The sequence below is a fragment of the Dasypus novemcinctus genome, chromosome 3 (assembly GCF_030445035.2).
Source record: "Dasypus novemcinctus isolate mDasNov1 chromosome 3, mDasNov1.1.hap2, whole genome shotgun sequence".
NCBI classification, from domain to species: Eukaryota; Metazoa; Chordata; class Mammalia; order Cingulata; family Dasypodidae; genus Dasypus; species Dasypus novemcinctus.
In genome coordinates, this window is record NC_080675.1 from 150,041,756 (window position 1) to 150,064,134 (window position 22,379).

The 22,379-nt window shown below is 45.9% G+C and overlaps 1 protein-coding gene across 1 annotated transcript; it reads right to left on the bottom strand.

Moving 5' to 3' along the window:
- Nucleotides 1-13,000: 13,000 nt before the first annotated feature.
- RPP25 (ribonuclease P and MRP subunit p25) lies at nt 13,001-22,191 on the bottom strand. Its single transcript, XM_071214296.1, has 2 exons — nt 21,001-22,191; nt 13,001-17,090 (listed from the first exon to the last, which is right to left on the bottom strand). Exon 1 carries the CDS (start codon nt 22,052-22,054, stop codon nt 21,413-21,415), a length of 642 nt encoding a protein of 213 aa, XP_071070397.1. The 5' UTR covers nt 22,055-22,191; the 3' UTR covers nt 13,001-17,090; nt 21,001-21,412.
- Nucleotides 22,192-22,379: the final 188 nt, after the last annotated feature.

A 22,379-nucleotide genomic window follows, 5' to 3' on the forward strand; every position in this document is an offset into this window, starting at 1 on the left:
ACAAAAACATTACTGGGAAGCGGACTTGGCCCAGTGGTTAGGGCGTCTGCCTACCACATGGGAGATCCATGGTTCAAACCCCGGGCCTCCTTGACCCGTGTGCAGCTGGCCCATGCACAGTGCTGATGTGCACAAGGAGTGCCATGCCACGCGGGGGTGTCCCCCGCGTAGGGGAACCCCATGCGCAAGGAGTGTGCCCCGTAAGAAGAGCCGCCCAGCATGAAAGAAAGTGCAGCCTGCCCAAGAATGGCGATGCACACACGGAGGAGAGCTGATGCAGCAAGATGACACAACAAAAAGAGACACAGATTCCCGGGCCGCTGATGACAACAGAAGAGGACAAAGAAGAACACACAGCAAATAGTCACAGAGAACAGACAACTGACGGGGGGGGGGGGGGGGAGGGCAAGGGGAGAGAAATAAAATTTTTAAAAAAATTACTGATTTTTGCATGTTGATCTTGTATCCTGCCACTTTGCTGAACTCAAGTAACTTTGTTGTGGATATTTCAGAGTGTTCTAAGTACAGGTCATGTCATCCACAAATAGTGAGAGTTTTATTTCCTCCTTTCCTATTTGGATGCCTTTAATTTTTTTTTTCTTGTCTAATTGCCCTAGCTAGAACTCCTAGTACAATATTGAATAACAATAGTGATAGTGGGCATCCTTGTCTTGTTCCTGATCTTAGAGGGAAACTTTTCAACCTTTCCCCATTGAGTATGATGTTGGCTATGGGTTTTCATATAAGCCTTTTATCAGATTGAAGAACTTTCCTTCTTTCCTATCTTTTGAAGTGTTTTTATATTTAAAAAAAATGCTGGATTTTATCAAATGCCTTTTCTGTGTCGATTGAGATTATCATGTTTTTTTTTCTTTGATGTGTTAATGTGGTGTATTACATTGATAGATTTTTTTTTATGTTGAACCAGCCTAGCATACCAGGAATAAATCCCACTTGGTCATGATGTGTAAGTCTTTTGATATGCTGCTGGATTTGATTTGCAAGTATTTTGTTGAGGATTTTTATATCTATGTTCCATTGAGAGATTGGTCTCTAATTTTCTTTTCTTGTAGTATCTTTATCTGGCTTTGGTATTAGGGTGATGTTGGCTTCATAAAATGTGTTGGGTAATTTTCCCTCCTCTTCAATTTTTTGGAAGAGTTTAAACAGGATTGGTGTTAGTTCTTTACTAAATGCTTGGTAGAATTCACCTGTGACACCATCTGTTTCTCTTTTTTTTTTGAAGATTTATTTTATTTATTTCTCTCCCCTTCCCCCCTCCCCACCCCAGTTGTCTGTTCTCTGTGTCCATTTGCTGTGTCTTCTTCTTTTTGTCCGTTTCTGTTGTTGTCAGCGGCATGGGAATCTGTGTTTCTTTTTGTTGTGTCATCTTGTTGCGTCAGCTCTCTGTGTATGCGGCGCCATTCCTGGGCAGGCTGCACTTTCTTTCACGCTGAGTGGCTCTCCTTACGGGGTGCACTCCTTGCACATGGGGCTCCCCTACACAGGGGACACCCCTGCGTGGCAGGGCACTCTTTACGCGCATCAGCACTGTGCATGGGCCAGCTCCACATGGGTCAAGGAGGCCCGGGGTTTGAACCACGGACCTCCCATGTGGTAGATGGACACCCTATCCACTGGGCCAAGTCCGCTTCCCGCCATCTGTTTCTGAACTTTTCTTTGTTGAAGTTTTTAGTTTTTTTCTTTTTCTTTTTCTTTTTTTTCTCTTCCTCTCCCCCTCCTCTGCCTTGCTTTTTTTTTTTTCTCCCCTGTCTGTGTCCATTAGCCGATGATCTGTATCTCTTTCTCTTTTTGTCTTCTTTTCTACTCTCAGATTCACTGGGATTCAATCCTGGGAACCTCTGATGTGGAGAGTGGTTATCTGTCAATTGTGCCACCTCCGTCCTGGTCTCTGCTGTGCTTCATCTCGACTCTCCCCTGCATCTCTCTTTTGTTGTGTCATCATCTTCTGCATGACATATTTGCGTGAGCACTGGCTCAGTGTGTGGGCACTCAGCTTGCTGCATGGGCACTCGGCTCATCATGTGGGCACTCGGCCCATCATGTGGGCACTGGCTCAACTCACGGTCACGCACGTGGGCACTTGTATGAGCACTCAGCTCACCACATGGGCACTTGGCTTGCCATGTGGGCACCCGCATGGTTACTTGGCTTGTTGTGTAGGCATTCAGCTCACTGCATGGGTACTTGGCTCACCGTGCAGTCACTCAGCCAGCCACGCAGGCACTGGCTTGCCACAAAGGCACTGGCTTGCCACACAGGCACGCTTTCTTCTCTTTTTCACCAGGAGGCCCCAGGGATCGAACTTGGGTCCTCCCGTATGGTAGGCAGAGGCCTTATCACTTGAGCCAATTTGCTTCTCTTTGCTGGAGATTTTTGATGATGGATTCAATCTCCTTAAATATGATTGGTTTGTTAAGTTCTTATTTTTCTTGGAATGCCAGTGTAAGTTGGTTGTGCATTTCTAGGAATTTGCCCATTTCATCTAGGTTGTCTAGTCTGTTGGCATACAGTTTCTCATAATATTCCCTTAGGATTCTTTTTATTTCTGTGGGGTCAGTTGTAACTTCCCCCCTTTCATTTCTGGTTGTATTTATTTGCATCTTCTCTCTTTTTTTGTTCATTAATCTAGTTAGGGGTTTGTCAATTTTATTGATCTTCTCAAAGAATCAGCTTTTGGTTTTGTTGATTTTCTCTACTGTTTTTTTGCTCTCAATTTCATATTTTTCTTCTCTAATCTTTACTATTTCTTTTTTTCTGCTTGCTTTGGGATTGGTTTGCTGTTCTTTTTCAAGTTTCTCTAGTTATTCAGTTAAATCTTTGAGTTTAGCTCTTTCTTCTTTTTAAATATAGGCAATTAGGGCTATAAATTTCCATCTCAAGACTTCTCTCACTGTATCCCATAAGTTTTGATACGTTGTGTTCTCATTTTCATTTGTCTCCCTATATTTACTGATTTCACTTGCAATTTCTTCTTTTACCCACTGATTATTTAGGAGTGTGTAGTTCAGCCTCCACACATTTACGGATTTACTTTTTTTCTGTCTATTATTGATTTCCACTTTCATTCCATTATGACCTGAGGAGATGCTTTGTATGATTTCATTATTTTTATATTTATTGAGAGCTGCATTGTGACTTAACATAGGGTTTATCCTGGGCACTTTAGAAGAATGTATAACCTGCTAAGTTTGGATGCAGTATTCTGTATATGTCTGTTAGGTCTAATTCGTTTATCATATTGTTCAAGTTCTCTGTTTCCTTGTTGATATTCTGTCTAGTTGTTCTATCTAATGATTTGAGTGGGGTGTTGAAGTCTCCAGTGATTATTGTAGAGATGTCTATTTCTCCCTTCACTTTTCCCAGAGTTTGTCTCATCTATTTTGAAGCACCCTGTTTAGGTGCATAGATATTTATGACTGTCATATCTTCCTGGTGGATTGCCCCTTTTATTAATATATAATGGCCTTTGGTATCTTTTATAACTTTTATTGCATTTAAAGTCTGTTTTGTCTGATATTAGTATAGCTACCCCTGATTTTTTTCTTGTTTCTATTTGTGGGGAGTGTCTTTTTCCAACCTTTCACTTTCAGCCGATTTGTGTCCCTGGACCTACGGTGAGTTTCTTTTAAGCAGCATATGGATGGCTCATGTTTTTTTTATCCATTCTGTCAACCTGTATCTTTTGATTGGGGAGTTTAATCCATTCACATTCAATGATATTACTGTAAATGCACTATTTATTTCCTCCATTTTATTCTTTGGTTTTCAAATATCATATTTTTGTCTTTTTACCCTTTTGGCTATCATTTCTGCTATTCTTTCTTCTATACTCTCCTCCAATCCTATCTCTCCTGTCTTTTTCTTTCAGGTTCTAAGGCTTTTACTATTTCTTGCAAAGTTGAATTCTTTTTTATGAGCTCTCTTAGTTTCTGTTTGTTTGTGAATCTTTTATAGTCACTTCATATTTGAAGGACAATTTTGCTGGATAAAGAATTCTCAGCTGGCAGTTTTTCTCTTTCGATATCCTAGTTGTATCATACCACTGACTTCTTGACTCCATGGTTTCTGAGGAGAAATCTGCACTAAGTCTTACTGGATGTCCCTTGTACACGATGGTTTGCTCTGGAACTTTCCCTTTATCTTTGACATTCTGAGTAGTATGTGTCTTGCAGTAGGTCTATTCAGATTTATTCTGATTGGGGTACAGTGTGCTTCTTGGACACGTAAGTTCATTTCTTTCGTGAGAGTTGGGAAATTTTCAGCTATGATTTCCTCAAAAACACTTTGTAGCAGTTTGATATGGTTATGAATTCCAAAAATAGATATTGGATTATGTTTGTAATCTGGACTATACCTGGGCATGATTGAGTTATGATTAGGGCTTTGATTGGACCATGTCCTTAGGGCATTGAGTCCTACCCCTTGGTGGGTGGGGACTCACAGATAAAAGGCATGGCAAAGGACAGAGTTGGCGGTTTCTGATGTTGGAGTTTTGATGTCAGAGTTTGAGCTGAAGCCTTAAGCTGGAGCCCCAGGAAGTAAGAACACAGAGGAAAGAGAAGCAAGCCCCAGGAAGAGAGGAACACTGAGCCCAGGAAGAAGAAAGCCCTGGGAAGAAAGGAACCTTGAACCCAGAGAGAAGCAAGACCCTGGAAGGGAGGAACCCAGGAAGCCTGAACCCTCACAGATGTCGGCAGCCATCTTGCTCCAACACGTGAAAATAGACTTTGGTGAGGGAAGTAACTTATGCTTTATGGCCTAGTATCTGTAAATTCCTACCCCAAATAAATACCCTTTATAAAAACCAAGCAATTTCTGGTATTTTGCATCAGCACCCATTTGGCTGACTAATATACTCCTTCTGCCTCTTATCTATTCTCTTCTCCTTTTGGAACTCCCATGACACGTCTGTTGTTGTGTTTTGTGTTGTCATTCAACTCTTTGAGCCCCTACTCAATTTTTCCATTCTTTTCTCTCTTCAATTTTAGGTGTTCTGTCTTTGGTATCAGTTATTCTTCTATCACTTCGAGTCTGCTGTTGTATGCCTCAAATGTGTTTTTGATCTCACCTAATGTGTCTTTCATTCCCATGAGCTCTGTTATTTTCTGTTCAGGATTTCAAATTCTTCTTTGTGCTCACTCAATGACTTTTTGATGTAATTTATCTGACAATATTGTCTTTCAACTCATTATTTGATTTTGGAAATTTGTGTGCATCTCGCTGATTAGTTCTCTCAAATTCTGCATCTCTTCTGGGGCATTGATATATTCCTTTTCTTAGGCCAAGTCTTCTATTTTCTTAGTATAGCTCATAATTTTTTGCTGATATCTAGGCATCTGATTAGGATTTAGTTTACTCAGATGCTCAATTTCTTTCTCTTTTGTAGGGATTTAGTGGCAGAAGACTGTGTGTTACCAATGCTCTTTGATACTTGGCTAAACCTGGATTGTTAGAATTTTCCTGCTGGTTGCTCACAACTGGGCACTGGACCTAGTAATTTGTTGTAGAACCACTTCCTAGGGCCTTGGGGAGGAAGGCTATAGAGGCTGGAAAAAGCCTCTCCTACTTATTACTTTATTTATTTATTTATTTTTTTTTTTAAATTTTTTTTTATTGACTTTGTAATAATATTACATTAAAAATATATATGTGAGGTCCCATTCAACCCCACCCCCCCACCTCACCTCTCCCCCCCCCCCCCCCAGCAACACTCGTTCCCATCATCATGACACATCCATTGGATTTGGTAAGTACATCTTTGGGCACCTCTGCACCTCATAGTCAATGGTCCACATCATGGCCCATACTCTCCTCCATTCCATCCAGTGGGCCCTGTGAGGATTTACAATGTCCGGTGATTGCCTCTGAAGCACCATCCAGGGCAGCTCCATGTCCCAAAGATGCCTCCACCTCTCATCTCTTCCTGCCTTTCCCCATACCCATCAGCCACCATGTCCACTTTTCCCAATCCAATGCCACCTCTTCTATGTGGACATTGGATTGGTTGTGTCCATTGCACCTCTATGTCAAGAGGAGGCTCAGATTCCACATGGATGCTGGATGCAATCCTCCCACTTTCAGTTGTAATCACTCTAGGCTCCATGGTGTGGTGGTTGTCCTTCTTCAACTCCATCTTAGCTGAGTGTGGTAAGTCCAATAAATCAGATTGTAGGTGCTGGAGTCTGTTGAGGCTCAGGACCTGGCTATCACATTGTCAGTCCAGAGATTCAAATCCCCTAAATATATCTTAAACCCCAACATTAACTTTATTTATTTTTTTACATACACACACACACACACACACACACACCCGTGGCTTGCTTGTTGTCTGTTCTCTGTGTCCATCCGCTGTGTGTGCTTCTGTGTTTTTGCTTGTCTCCTTTTTTGTTGTGTCACCTTGCTGAGTTGGCTCTCCGCAGTGCTGGCAGGCTGGGTGGCACTCTGCAGTGCTGGCAGGTGAGCCTGCCTTCACAAGGAGGCCCCAAGACGTGAACTCAGGGCCTCCCATATGGTAGACAGGAGCCCAACTAATTGAGCCACAGCCGCTTCCCCCTACTCATTTTAAATTTTCTTGCATTCACTTCATTGGTCTGCCAGCAGATGGCGCTCTTTGGCAACTCTCAGTACAATGCCTGGTTGAAGTGTATTTGTTACAACACAGACTGGCAGAATGTGATAGAGCTTCCTGTTTGGAGGTTATGAGCCTTGTAATTCAAATTTCTCTGAGACAATTCTCCAGCCTTCTCTGGAAGACCCCTCCCTTTTCCTAGGTCAGAAATATTTCTACTCCCCTCTGAGTCCTCAACGATCAGTCCCTGTTAGTAGTGGAGGAGATCGGCAGGGTTGAATATCTTTAGCCTCTTGCAGCTTCAAGGCAAACAATGGTGCACCCCACCTGGCCTGGAAGGGCTCCTGGGACACAGGCAGACCAAATCTGTGAGTCAAAAGCTGAATCAGCCTTAGGCCATGTCCCTCTGTCTCCCCATTCCTGGGGTGTCCTCCACAATTAGTCCCAGCTAGGAGAGAAGTTGCAAGGGTGGAATTTGGACCAAATCTGTGGGTCAGAAGCTGAGTCAGCTTAGGCTGTGTCCCTCTCTCTCCCCTTTCCTGGGGTGGTAGATCCCTGGAGCCCCCTTTGTTTGTAGTAGCAGGCCTAGAGGCCCCAGAATTCTAAAGTGCCTTTAGTGTGGGGGATGGATCCAGCAGTTTGGTTTCAACTCACAGTTCTGTTGTCATGATTTCCCTCCTTTGTCCCTTTCCTCTGGGCAGCATCCAGCCTTCTCTTGGTGTCCTAAACACTAGAAGTTCTTTTTCTAGGCTGTTTCAGTCTGTCCTCTAGCTATTTTTCTGGAGGAGAAGAGAGTGTTGTGTCGTTCTAGTCTGCCATCTTCCCAGAAGTCTGCATGACAATTTACCACACACTTAGCAGGTTGAGAAAACAATCCAGGCTCTCTGTGACTAGAGGGGCCCACATCAAATCTTGGTGTGTATTTCTATCATTCCCATTTCTCAGCCAACTCTGTTCTTTCCCCCCATTTCCCAATAAGTTCTTTTTATTGGCCTAACTAAACTGGAGGGTACTTAAAATTTTTTATGCAACATAGCAAACAACCTAGATGAATCCAATGCTTTCCTGGCTTCATTTGGCAAGCCATTGCCAGGAGAGAGATAGGTGAGAGGTTTTCCCCAACACTTGCCATAGACAGGTGAGTTTTAAGGCCGGTCTCTGCCCTCTTTTGGTTCTGCCATTTTAAAGGGGTTCTTGGATAGGCTCCCACAGGACATAAACTCGGTCTGCCCAGACTTCCAGCTCCCCCTCCAGAGGTGACGGGCAAGTCCCCACACCATGTAGATCCAAGGGTGGTGGGTAAAACTGCCACTGAGACCTGACTGGGCATGTGACCTGAAACAAGAAAGAGTCTGCTGGCAGTTTACCAGGCTCTCTTGGTAAGTTCAGAATGGCTATCACCCACTGTATTATTTCCTTAGATCCCTAGTTAACTCCTTTTAATTTTTGATCTAACCACTGCTGTCCTCATTTTGGGTCTGTGAGATGCTTTAGAATGCCTTGAGGGAAGCGGATGTGGCTCAAGTGGTAAGGCCTCCGCCTACCACATGGGAGGACCCAGGATTGATCCCTGGGACCTCCTGGTGAAAAAGAAGAGAAAGCATGCCTGCACGGTGAGCCAGTGCCCACGCGGTGAGCCGAGTGCCTGCGAGAGTGCCTGCCTGGTGAGCCAAGTGCCCATGTGAGCGAGTCACACAGCAAGATGATGACAACAAAAGAGAGACGAAGGGGAGAGTCATAGTGAAGTGCTGCAGCAATCAGGAACTGAGGTGGCGCAATTGATGGGGAACCTCTCTCCACATCAGAGTTCCCCAGAATCAAGTTCCTCAGAATCCTAGAGGAGAAAGATGAGAAGACAAAGAAGAGAACTAGATACAGAAGGTAACACAGCGAATGGACACAGACAGCAAAAAACAGCAGGGCAGGGGCGGGGGAGGAGTGAGGGGGGAAATAAATCTTAAAAAAAAGAATGCCTTAGAAACTGAAAATGCATTTGTTAGCGAGATATAAGCCCCACCCTCGTGTGCCCTGAGGTTTTGCTCCTTCTCCACCCTGGGAAGGCCCTGAGATTGTATGGGGGGAGGGAGAGGTGGTCCCTGAGGTTGTTTGGCAGCAAGTCACGGGACGATTAGTCTCTAGCTCTTTTTTTTTAATAACTTTTTTTCTCTCCCCTTCCCTGGCCCCGCTCCCCCCAGGTTGTCTGCTTTCTGTGTCCATTTGCTGTGTGTTCTTCTGTGTCCGCTAGTATTCTTGTCAGTGGCACCAGGAATCTGTGTTTCTTTTTGTTGCGTCATCTTGCTGTGTCAACTCTCCGTGTGTGCAGCGTCATTCCTGGGCAGGCTGCACTTTTTTCGCGCAGAGCGGCTCTCCTTACAGGGTGCACTCCTTGCGCTTGGGGCTCCCCTATGTGGGGGACACCCCTGCATGGCACAGCACTCCTTGCGCGCATCAGCGCTGCGCATGGGCCAGCTCCACACGGGTCAAGGAGGCCCCGGGGTTTGAACCGCAGGCCTCCCATGTGGTAGGCAGATGCCCTATCCATTGGGCCAAGTCCACTTCCCTATGGTTATTTTTTAACTAGCTTCTTAGCCCTTAGACTTCATCTATTGTGATGGTAATTATAAACTGAGATTGTTTATGTTTATGGTTACTTCAGGTCTATCCTCACCCCTTGCCTTTACTCATTGTTATTTAATGACAACTTCTGCCCCCGTTGGCTCAGGGGAAAGCAAACTTGAGACACCCTTGTCTCCTGTCCTTCCATTTGTTTTAGTGACTTTGCTTTCTCTTGTGACTCTAGGTGTTTGCTGCTTGGTGGAATGCTCAACCCTCAGAGTTGGATGTCCACTCTTCCAGTCCAGCAGCCAAGGACTGGGAGTGGGGACCTCATCTAGAGTTTTGATGTCCCTAAAAGCAGCAATTCATAAGAAAAACCAGATTCCCTGAGGCTTCGATGACCTCAGTGAGACTAAACTGGAATTAGTTTTGCTCATCCAAGGTTTGCCAGAGTCAAAATGGGAAGTAAGCAAAGGAAAATTGTATTTTAAAGCACTGGGGACATTTTGGGGGGGAAAATCCATTTATTAACTCCTGTTTCCACAGGTCAGAAGGCCAGGCATGGCATAACAGGGTTCTCTGCTGAGTGCCCCACAAAGCTGAAATCAAGGTGTTGACCAGGACTGTAATCTCATCTGGAACTTGAGGTCCTCTTCCAACTCTATTTAGGTTGCTGGCAGAATTCAATTCCCTGCAGGTGTAGGACTAATATGCCATTTTTTCTTGATAGCTATCAGCTGAGGACCACTCAGCTTCTAGTGCTCTCAGGTCCTTGTCACATGGCCCCTTTCATAGACCCTCCAATATCATAGCTTATTTCTTCAGGCCAGCAGAATAGTGTCTCTCTGACACCTCATCCTCTTTTAAAGACCGCACCTGATTAGGTCAGCCCACCTGGGATAATCTGACTCTTGATTTACACAGTCAGATGATAGGTACCCTAATCTGGGAATGATATCCCATCAAATTCAGAGGTTCTGGGAAGCGGGCTTGGCCCAACGGATAGGGTGTCCACCTACCATATGAGAGGTCCGAGGTTCAAACCCCGGGCCTCCTTGACCCATGTGGAGCTGGCCCATGCGCAGTGCTGGTATGCACAAGGAGTGCCGTACCACACAGGGGTGTCCGCCATGTAGAGGAGCCCCATGTGCAAGCAGTACGCCCTATAAGGAGAGCCGCCCAGCGTGAAAGAAAGTGCAGTCTGCCCAAGAATGGCGCACACACGGAGGGCTGACACAAGATGATACAACAAAAAGAGACACAGATGGGAAGCGGACTTGGCCAAGTGGTTAGGGTGTCCGTCTACCACATGGGAGGTGCCGCACACACAGAGAGCTGACACACAAGATGACGCAACAAAAAGAAACACAGGGGCGGCGGACTTGGCCCAGTGGTTAGGGTGTCCGTCTACCACATGGGAGGTCCGTAGTTCAAACCCTGGGCCTCCTTGACCCGTGTGGAGCTGGCCCATGCACAGAGTTGGTGCGCGCAAGGAGTGCCGTGCCACGCAGGGGTGTTCCCTATGTAGGGGAGCCCCACGCACAAGGATTGTGCCCCCTAAGGAGAGCCGCCCAGCATGAAAGAAAGTGCAGCCTGCCCAGGAATGGTGCCGCCCACACGGAGACCTGACACAACAAGATGACACAGCAAGATGACACAAAAAAAAGGAACACAGATTCCCATGCCGCTGACAACAACAGAAGCAGACAAAGAAGAAGATGCAGCAAATAGACACAGAGAACAGATAACCAGGGTGGGGGAGGGGAAGGGGGGAGAAATAAGTTAATAAATAAATCTTTTAAAAAAATAAAATAAACAAAAAGAGACACAGATACCCGGTGTCACGGATAAGGATGGAAGTGGTCACAGAAGACCATACAGTGAATGGACACAGAAAGCAGACAACTGGGGGTGGGGGGGAAGGGGAGAGAAATAAATAAAAAATAAATCTTAAAAAAAAAAAATTCAGAGGTTCTGACCCTCATTCAAGGTAGTGGATTATATAAGGCATGTACATCAGGAACGTGAAGTTTGGGGGACAGCTTAGATTTCAATCTACTGCATCGCTTAGGTAGGAGGACATTGCTTTTTCCCAAGTCTTCCCCAAGATGTACCTCCAGGTCTCAGACCATTTGGCAGCTTCTGGAAGGTGTTCCTTCTGTGATAGTTTCAGACCAGACATTCTGGCTCTCACCCAAAGCCCTTAGGGTCTTTTGTCTCTTCCTGCCATATCCTGCCCTGAAATCCTTTGCTGTCCCTCTGGAGAAGCAACAGCTGGACTTCTGATGCCTCAAGAGATGTCACTGTTGGGACCCATGGTGGCTCAAGTCATTGAGAGCCTCTCTCCCACATGGAAGGTCCCAGGTTTGGTTCCCAGTACCTCCTAAAAAGAAGATGAGCACACGATGAACAGATACAAAGAGCAGATGGTGAGCACAAAACAACGAGGGCGAAGAGATAAATTAAAAAAAAAAAAGTCACTGTCACCAGACGACCAGCCTATGAGCTCCCTGCTGCAGCCCAGTGCTTTCACCCTGGAAGAGTTAGGATGATGCATTTCCTCTGAAGTGTGCAGAGGGGAGGAGCACCTCCAGTGTTGGGAAGCTTATTACTAGACTGCCCTGAAAATGGAGATGACTAAGAGACGGCACCTGAGAGAATGACACTTGTGGTGGTCTGAAGCTGTATGTACCCCAGAAAAACAGGTTCTTATGGTAGCATGTTGTGAACATAATTGACAGCATTGAAATATATATATCTGAATGTGATTAAAAGGAGAAATGTTAGATTGTATGTATGGTAACAGAATAAATTCTTTTTTTCAAATTTAATTCATTCCTGTGGGTGTGAACCCATTGTAAGCAGGGCCTCTTGATGACATTACTTCAGTTAAGGTGTGACCCCTCTCAGTCAGGATGGGTCTTAATCCTATTACTGGGGCACTTTATGAGCAGAATGAAATTCAGACTTAGAAGGAAACTCAGAGGGCGCAGTCAGAAGCTGAACATGAACCAGGCTGCAAACAGAAAGGAAAGGCAGGAGATGTCACCATTTGCCTAGCCATGTTACAAGCTAAGGACCAAGGATCATCCACAGCCAGCCCCACAGTCAGTCTTAGGGAAGAAATCATTGCCTTGATGACACCTTGATTTGGACTTTTTCCTAGTCTCAAACAGTGAGCAAATAAATTCCCATTGTTTGAACCGACCCATTTTATGGTACTTGCTTGAGCAGCCTATGAAACTAAAACAACACTCTTAACTGCTGTTGAATGATAGCTCTGTAGCCATATGCCTTGGGCAAGTTACTCCAATTCCCTGAAACACTGTTTCCTCCTCTATAAAATGAGAAAAGTAATGGAAGATACCTAATAGGTGTTGGGAAGAGTACATGAGATAAAGCCTGTAAAACACTGTGTCCTAGGCGACACATAGAAAGAGCTCAATAAATGGTAACTTGCTCTCTAAAGTGCTTTCCTGTTGTGGAATGTTCTTTTCCCAGGGCAGGGTAAGTTGTGAGATAAGGACAAGGCATGGAGGTGGGTAAATACACCAAATGGATCATTTAGATATCTGGAAAAAGGGTGGCAGGAGGAGGCAGCCCTCGAAAGTGATCCTGTGGAGCCACCAACCAATGGGGTAGGAGAGCTCTAATGGTACATACATCCCTCCCAACGAATGAATAAGGATGTTCATTGGTTTGTAATAATACATTTGAACCAGCTTAAAGATGCCTAATCTGAACAATAAAATACTAGATAGCTCTTTAAAAAAAAATGACTTGGGCCGATGCGTTGTTTAAGAAAGATGTGCATGATACAGTATTAAGTGAAAAAAAGCCCTTACAAAACAATAAGAATAAAAGCACATTTTATTTTATAAAGCACACTTCTTTTATCCAGGCACAGAAAAACATCTGGAAAGACACAAATCAGGCATTATCAGTGTCTAAGGTGTTAAGGTCTAAGTTTTCAAGATCTAAGGTATGACATCATGGTTGACATGTATTTTATTCATGTTTTTTTGGTACTTTCTAAATTACTTCTTTTATAACAAGAAAATCATTAAAGCTTATATACTTTGTGTCAAGATATAATCTACATACCATAAAATTCACCCATTTTAAGTGTATAATTAAGAAGTTTTTAGTATATCCATTGAGTTGCACAATTGTCACCACTAATTCCAGATTTTTTTTTTTGGAGGTACTGAGGTTTGAATCCAGGACCTTGTACATGGGAAGCAGACACTCAACCACTGAGCTACACCCACTCCCCTCCAGAATATTTTCATCAACCGCGAAAGAAGCCCTACCCTTTGGGTTTAATATACAAAATACATAAAGAACTCCTACAATTCAACAACCAAAAGACAAGAAACCCAATTAAAAAGTGGGCAAAGCATATTCCCCTCCCCCAAAATACTCTTCATGGGGAAAAGAGGCAGTGGGCAGGTGGGGCCCTGCCCCTAAGATGCTGCAGCAGAGCGAGAAGGGGAGGTCTGTGGTATAGGGGCCACCTTCTCCCCCTGTTCTGTCAGGAGACAGGGTAGATATTGCTTGTCCAGTTGAGGCAGGTCAGTATAGTGGAAGGGAGAAGGGACTGAGACCTGGCAGATAACATGCTTGGCAGACAACAGGGCCATAAGACCCCACCTAGAAACCTCCTGAGCAGAAGCCTGTCACAAAGATCCTGTGAGACCCTGGCCACAAGACCCCATTTGGAACTCTTTCCAGGGTCAAGGGGGGCTCCAGATACTTTCAAACAAAAGGCTTTATCATTGGTCCCCTGAAAGCCAACAGGTGGGGCAACCAATCAAAACCACAAACAGTTGGGCCCCTCCCAACAATATGACGGCTATTATTTAAAATAAGTATTGGTGGAAACTCTGGGGAAATAGGAAACCTCTTACGTTGCTGGTGGGAATGTAAAATGGTGCAACCACTGTGGAAAACAGTTTGGCAGTTCCTCAGAAAGTTAAATATAGAAATACCAAAGCAATTCCACTTCTAGATAAATATCTGAAAGAATCCAAAAGAGCAAGGACTCAAACAGATATTTGTACACTAATGTTCATAGCAGCAATATTCACAATAGCTAAAAGGTAGAAGCAAACCAAATATCCATTCACAGATGAGTGGCTAAACAAATGTGGTATACCCATACAATGGAATATTAATAAACCGTAAGAAGAAATGAAGTTCTGACATGAATGAACCTTGAAGATATCATGTTGAGTGAAATAAATCAGACACAAAAGGACAAATATTGCATGATGTCACTTATATGAAATACTTAGAATAAGTAATGTCATAAAGACAGAAAACAGATTTCAGTTTACCCTGAAATGAAATGTACCCAGTTAAATATTGCTTAATGAGTACAGAGTTTCTTTGGGGTGATGAAAAAAATTTGGTAATGGTTGGTTGTGATGGTAGCACAATATTTTGAATGTAATTTATATCACTGAATTGTATACATAAAAGTGGTTAAAGGGGGGAATTTTAATTTTATGTACATTACCACAATATAAAAAATATAAAAGAGACCCTGTGGCAGTTCGAAATAATTTTATGAATCCCCAAAAGAGAAAGATTATGTTTGTAGACTGATCCACAAAAGTGTGAGACTTTTTCCATTGGACTACCTCAGTGAGGCGTGACTCAGGGTGAGTCTCCACCCTCTTGCAGGATCTGATAAAAAACAGAGACACACTGAAAGAGCTCTGCCTATTTTGATCCTGCCATGTGACAGAAAGGAGAGGTTCAAGCAGCTGAGGCCTGGGAGAGAGATGAGCCATTTGCCTGATAGTTTGAAGCTGAAACTGGGAAGGAGCAGTGGAGCCCGGAGCCTGAGAGAAGAGGCTCTGTAAGAGACAAGTCCTATGCCTGGTTGCCCTCAGCTGAGCTCTAGGAGATGGTACAGCCCATAGGGGAAGGCAGAGACCAGGCAGAGATTGCCTGCCATCTTGTTTCAACATGTGGCAACTGCTTGGGTGAGAAAGCACCTCTTATGGTGCCTTGAATTGGACTTTTCACAGCTTTGGAACTGTAAGCTTTTGCCCCAAATAAATATCCTTTATAAAAGTCAACACATTTCTGGTACTTTGCATTGGCAGTCCTTTGGCACACTAAAGCAGACCCCATACCCAGTGTATTAGTCAGTCAAAGGAGTGCCGATGTAAAATACCAGAAATTGGTTGGTTTTTATAAAGGTTATTTATTTACGGTAGGAGCTTACAGATACCAGGTCACAAAGCATAAGTTACTTCCCTCACTAAAGTCTATCTGGAGCAAGATGGCTGCCGATGTCCATGAGGGTTCAGGCTTCCTGGGTTCCTATGTTCCTGGGGCTTGCTTTTCTCTGGGTTCAAGGTTCCTTTCTTCCTGGGGCTTGCTTCTGTTTCCTCTGTGAGCTTACGTCCCTGGACTCCAGCTTAAGCCTTCAGCATCAAACTCCAACATCAAAACTCCAACATCAGAAACCCTCAACTCTGTTCTTTCCCATGCCTTTTATCTGTGAGTCCCCACCCACCAAGGGGTGGGGACTCAATGCCCTAATCTCAGTAACTCAATCATGCCCAGGTACAGATCAGATTACAAGCATAATCCAGTATCTATTTTTGGAATTCATATACCATATCAAACTGCTACACCCAGTAACAGTCACTCCTCATTACCTCTAACTCACCAGCACTAGGGAACCATTAATCTATTTTTGTCTATTGATTTGTGTCTTCTGGACATTTCATATAAATGGAATCAAACAATACATCTGGCTTCTTTCACTTAGCATGTTTTCAAGGTTCATCCATGTTTAATTTAAATCACCACTTCATTCCTTTTTGTTTCCTCTTAGTTTATTAAAATATGTATGATTGTTGAAAGCAGTCTTTCAACCTCTTCTTTTTATTAACGCTTCCCTCTTTGAGACTTTTTAGACAATTTTTTCCTTAATTGCTTGAAATCTTAATACCAAAGATATATTATATATCTGTTTATGTACTTCATTACTTTTTATGGCAGAATAATATTCCATTATATGGATATACTACATCTTGTTTATTCATTCATCGTTCATGGCTATTTGGGTTGTTTCCATTTCAGGGTACTATGAATAAAGTTGCTATGAATATTCATGTACACATTTTTGGGTGGACAAATATTTTTAGTTATTTTGGGTATATACCTAGGAGTGTCACATGGTAATTCTATGTTTAACTTTTTGAAGAACTGCCAAACTGTTTTCCAAAATGGCTGCACCACTTTACGTTCCCACCAGCAAGGCATGAAGGTTCCATATTTGCACATCCTTATATTTTTTTAAGAAAGAAAGGGGGTGTGGGGAGTGGGGCATATGGGAACCTCCTATATTTTTTAATGTAACATTTCTGTGATCTATGTGTCTTTTAAAAATAAATTAAAAATATGTATCTTTTTAAAAAAGAATAAAAATAAATGAAAAGATTGCCAGAAAATATTTCTGGAAGAATCAAAAAAAAAAAAAAAAAAAAGAAAGAAAGAAAGAAAGAAGAGTAGGTTTTTGCTGGTTTCTGAGCTGGGCTCCATTCCCTCAGTTTCCTGTCAGGAAATGGAGCCTTGAGAGCTTTGTGCTTGGAGGCCCTTATCCACTCTACTAAGGAATCCTCCCTGAGCCCACAGCCTCTCTTTCCCAGCACCACCTCTCGGGGACAGCTTGCAGCAATTCTTTAACAATGAGTTTCTCCCCAGAAATGTTTTCAGACTACGGCTGAATGTGAAGGAAAATAGAAGGGATTTAATTTTATGTCTCCCTTATCAACATGAGTATGATTATATATAAATTTCAGGGAATAACCAACCTTGATTAACGGTCAAAGTCACCTGCAAGGGGAGAGGATGTGGTTCAAGCGGTTGAGTGCTTGCATCCCACATGGGAGGTCCCAGGTTCAGTTCCCAGTGTCTCCTAAAAACAAAAACAAACAAACAAGCAAAGAAACAAAAAAAACCAACTCAGGGGAGCCCATGTGGCTCTGTGGTTGAGCACTGGCTTCCCACTTATGAGGTCCTTGGATTCAATTCCTGGCCCCAGTACCTAAAAAAAAAAAAATCACCTGCTTATCTTATTAAAACGTATATTCCCAAGTGCCTCCTGGGAAATTCTGATCTTGTAAGTCTGGAGTTCAGCCCAGGATATCTTTTTGTTTAATAAAAGTGCTCTAGGTAACTTTGACGATGAGTCAAGGCTGGAATACCTGGTATTATCTCTCATCCCCACAACAATTGGGTTTCATTTTGCAGATGAGAGAGCTGAGGCTCAGAGAATTAACTTGCCCAAAGTCACAGTCCAAAGTCTGTGATCTGCTCAGTACAAAACTAGGGTATTACATTTGTTGGGACAAGTCTGCACAGTGCAAACCCTCCCATTGTTCAGGGCTGGAAATTCTAATAATAGGAGCTTTGGCAAATACCCCACATTCCTCTTCTCTATTCCCACTGAAGGTAATGAAATGCCTACGATAATCAAGTGTCAGGAACAACACTGGAATCTGCAAGCCAAATATACAAACTCGATCCCCATGGTGACCCTAGTTTCTCCAAAGGGCAGGGGGGACACAAGGGGCCTGGATAGGGAGGTAAGTTGCAGGTGGAGACAGGGGCAACTTCAGCCACTGTTTTCAGAACTGTACAACTAACGACTCAGATGTGGCATCAGAATAGTTCAGAAACCTGGCTCGGCAAATCTTCATTCACCAGTGAACAACTCTCTGATGGTTTCCTGTATGCCAGGAGCTGGGCAGGTGGCAGGGAAGGCAGGATCCATTCAATCACAGGCTTAAAGCTGAGTGGGGTGACAGACAACCGAAGGATCGTACTAATGAGGGCACAATTCCAAACTGAGATCTGTGCTCTGAGAAGAAGAATCCTGGTGGCACCGAGGAGACTTTCATGTCGTTAAATTTTATTACTTTTCTTTCTTCAATTATCCCTCTATTGGACACCTGGAGGTGTTGCAACATCTCAGTGAAAGAGAGGGAACTAGAGCGTCCCTAGTGGCCAGTATGGGCATATAGGGAACAAAACTGCAGAACTAAAGGGTGGGGGCTAGGAGACAGGGTGGGTCTGGCCAGGTCTTCCCTCAGTGAATACACCCTGGCGGATTCAAGACCGATGGATGACAGTTCCTGAAGCTTTTACCAATTTGGAGCTGTGGAACCCAAAGCCACACAGGGGACTCCCCTTCCCCAACAGTCACACTCACACACGCAAAATCCCTCCATTGCTTATTATCTCTTAGACAGCATGTTCCCTAGGATGCCAGGAGGGCAGGCCAAGTCCTGGACAGGCTAAGGTTAATGTCACAAGGAGAAGTTCTCTCCTTTCCTGGCTGTAATGGTGTAAAATCCTACCTAAGCCAGGTAGCTCACAGATCTTCCTCTATCTCCATTCCCACTGTCACTGTCTTATCACTTAACTCCCTGTAGCCTCCCAGATCGACCTCCCACATATGCAGGTGTCAGGGGGGTGGTTCTCAAACACCAACCAGACTGGCGCACTCCCTGCCTTCCACTGGCTCCCCACTTTCTTCAGGGAGGCTCCTGTGACCCTGGCTCCCACCTGGTACCCCAGCCCCAGCTGCCTCTTGCCATGTGCATTCTATTCTTCTGTGTTGTTTTTACTAAAAAATGCAACAGATTCAGTAGACCTCTTACACTCAGCACCAACAAGCCTGCCAAATCCTGAAGAAGATGATGGAGATCATGACCCAAGAGGTGCCAACAGTTACTTGAAAGAAGTGGTCAATAAATCAATCCCAGACAGCATTGTTAAGATATATAAAAGGCTTGGCAATCTATCATCTCCATGTTGTGTTAGAAAAGTAAGAATGCTGAAGAAGCCCAGGTTTGAATTGAGAAAACTCACGGAGCTTCATGGTGAAGGTAGTACTTCTGGAAAAGTCTTTGAAGATGAAACAGGTACTAAAGTTGAACAAATTGATGGATATAACTACAGTCCAGGAATCTGTTTAAAATTTAAAATTTAGACTTCTAACGGTGACAAATAAGAATTTTTATTTGTAAAAGAAAATTAAAAAAACAACAACTTGGGATCTGAACCTGCTAGGAAAGAAAGAGGATGCAAAAAATAAAGTGTTTCATGACCTCTTTTCTGACTTGAGAGACAGAAATTTAGCCTGCCTTGGGGACATGTTAATCCTGGGGAAACAATGTGCTACTTCCCTTCTCTCCAATCCTCCCCCCAACAAGTTTCTAGGCTGGAAGGGGCTTACTGACCCAACCTTCTACCAGAATTGACTGCCTCTGCAGCCTCCCCTCCCAGTCAAGACCGTAGCAGCCCCTGCTTGCACACTCCTGGTGACCAGGCACTCAGTACTTCAGACCACTAAAGGTATTGGAAAGTGGTTCTTTTCCAGAATCAAGACCAGTCCCCCTTAAGCTTCTGCCCTGCAAATTCTCTTTCAAGTCTTATAATTTATTTTAGAATGATTAAGACCAGTGCCAGCCCAGGGCACCTTAGTATCAGGAAAGTTTACATTCTTTACACCCAGTTTGGGCTGCCCATGCCAGTGTCAGACAAGCACACCCAAGTCCCTTGGTCCTCCCCAAAGACTCAACAAGAACAGAAACCTGGGGAGGGCAACTAGAGCCACAGTCAGGAAGAGAGTCAGGGATGCCTGGTCCAAAGCTTAAGCACAGCCATCGTGGGGCAGGGAGGGTGGGCAACTCCCTAAAGAGCCCCTTCTGTCAGCTGCAAAACCTACATTTTGTCCCCAGAAGAAGGATTTATTTCAGGGTTCTGCCAGCAAAGTGACTTGCAAATACCTTCTTCCCCATAATCTCCTTTGCAGGGTTACTGCATGGGTGGGATCTGCTTATGAGATTCCGGGGATCTGTGCTCTTACACGCCAGTGCTCTTCCAGCAACCCCACCCTCAGCTGACTTGGAGTTGGGCAGAGGCTTGTGAAGCCCTTATCTCAGCAGCCAGCTGTGCCTGGCTGGAGGCAGCCGCTGATTATCTGGGAGGCTGCAGTGATTCACAGCCAAGTCCCAGCTTCTCTGTTGAATAGTAATTTCCAGCAGTGGATTTGTGTTCAGCCTCTCTCCTCCCCCCAGGTACACCGTCCTTTCTCAGAGAGGGCAGTGAAGAAGAGGGCCCACCCATGGGAATGGGGTGCTTTGCACCAGCCTTCTTGGGTAAGGCTCAGTCTGTTGGTAGGAGACTGCAGACCTAGAGGCCACAGTGGGGGGTGGGGGTGGGGTGGGGAGGGCTACCCCCTTCCTCCCTTCCCAGAAAATCAGTATGCTGCTCCCTTTCCTTAGTGTTGAATAAGGGAGATTCAGGCTCCCTTCTGGCCACAAGACCTTGAGACCAGAACCAGCAAGGAAGAGGGTGGTGGAGGGAGACAGGGGAAGCCAGGGACTGGCGGTGTGTCTCTTGCACACTTCGTAGGCTGTCCAGGCTCTGTGCCTGATCCTGCAGACTCCAAAGGCCAAGGATGCCAGGCTGAGGGACTGAGACACAAGGGGGCAGACCAGGGCTGTCTGTGCTTAAGCAGGTGGTTAGGAAAAAAATCTGAGGGCAGAGCCATTTTCGTGTTTGTTTTATTGGAAGCAAGACATTGGCTTTGGGGGTGGGGGAAGAGGCACAGAGAGTTCTGTCCTGGGTTTCCCTCTGAGCCAGCATGTAACAGAGCTAGGGCCCACAGGGACACCCCTGCCAGCATGCTCTCAGGATACACCTTGGAAGCAGGGGAAGGAAAACTAAAAGGGAAATTGTGTGTGTGGGGGGAGGGGACAGAATAGGGACCCCACAAAATCCCACCCTTCCCTACCCTCAAGTAGTCAGTTTCTTACCCCCATCCCTCCTCTGCCAAGGGTGGTGTTGATTCCAAGAACTCTTCTTGACTCCCTTCAAGATGCTGGGTGCCTTTAAACCCTGGGCATCCAGAGAAGGCTAAAAGTCCAAGTGTCTGCCATTCCCTTCCTAAAGAAGATGCCAGAAAAGCTGATGGTGGAGTCGCATGTGTTCAATCAGGTAACACAGGTGGAGGGGCCACTACCCCAAGAAGCTTCCCTGGAGTCGTCGGGGATCTTCTCCTGCTGCTCCTGGAGCCCTCTTCTCGCCTCCTCAGATCCCTGCTCAAGTCTGAGGTTCCTGTCCAGGTTGTGGGCTCCAGGGGGCGGAGGTGGGAAAGGCTGGAGGTGTGCCTGAAGGTGATGGCGCTGGGGATAGGATCCAGTCCCTTTGGGCACAGGTCCGAAGTTCTCAGACCGTCTGGTCCTCGCCCGCAGACCCTGGCTCAGTTTGCAACCGTTTCGCTGGGCCTTCTCCCGCTGAGGGCTCCCCCAGGCTCCTCTTGGGCAACGGCACGCCTGGCGGTGACAAGGGCCCGGGATGGGAGTTTGGGGGTTGGTAGCCGGGTTGGCACGGATCTAGGGCGTCCTTGGAAAGTAGGATGGCGAGGCCGGGCACGTTCTTGAGTACACTGAGGCTGGCGGCTGGCTCGCCTGGCGGCTGACCTGGTGTGGGCCCGGGCGGCAGGCTCTGCCACACCTCGCGCACGCTCCGGTAGCGCAGCCGCGTGACCTGGTGCAGGCCCGCCAGGCGGCGCTTGAGGATCTCGGCGCACGTGACGGTCTTGGTGGTGGCCCGGCCGCAGCCACTGAAGACGATGGCGCGCGTGGCCGGCTGCGCCATGCTGGCGGTGGCGAAGGCCAGCAGGTTCCGGATCTTGCTCCCCTCCTTGACCCGCATGTGCACCGCGCCGGGCGCCAGGTCGGCGAAGGGGCCAGAGCCGGGGCCGCCCCCTTCGACCCCGCCCCCCGCCGGCGCCTCCTCGGAGCGCACCTTACGGAAGTTCTCCATGCGCTGTAGTCGCCGGGACCGCGGGGACGAGGGCTTCGCCATGGGGCCGTCTCAGCCCCGGGGCTGCATGGCTGCGGATAGCGCCCGGCAAGGGCGGCCAGGGGTAAGGGTGCGGGGGCGGCGTAGACGCTGGCGGGCGGGCTGGGACTGCGCGATCTTCAGCCTCCACTTCTTTCAGTGCGCGCCGCTCCACTCCGCGCTCGCGGCTCCCAGTGTGGGCGACTTCAGCTGCCTGGGAGGCCCCGCCCCCCGGCCGGCCCCGCCCCCGGCCCCGCCCCTACCTCGGACCCGCTGCCCCCCGCTCCAGCCTCCAGTACCCCGCAGTCCCCGGTGCGGTCTTCCGCTACAGAGCCAAGGTGGAGGCGCC

Bases quoted from the DNA above. Each gene is read 5' to 3' on its own strand.
- RPP25 (XM_071214296.1), bottom strand. From the start codon at position 22,054: ATGGCGAAGCCCTCGTCCCCGCGGTCCCGGCGACTACAGCGCATGGAG.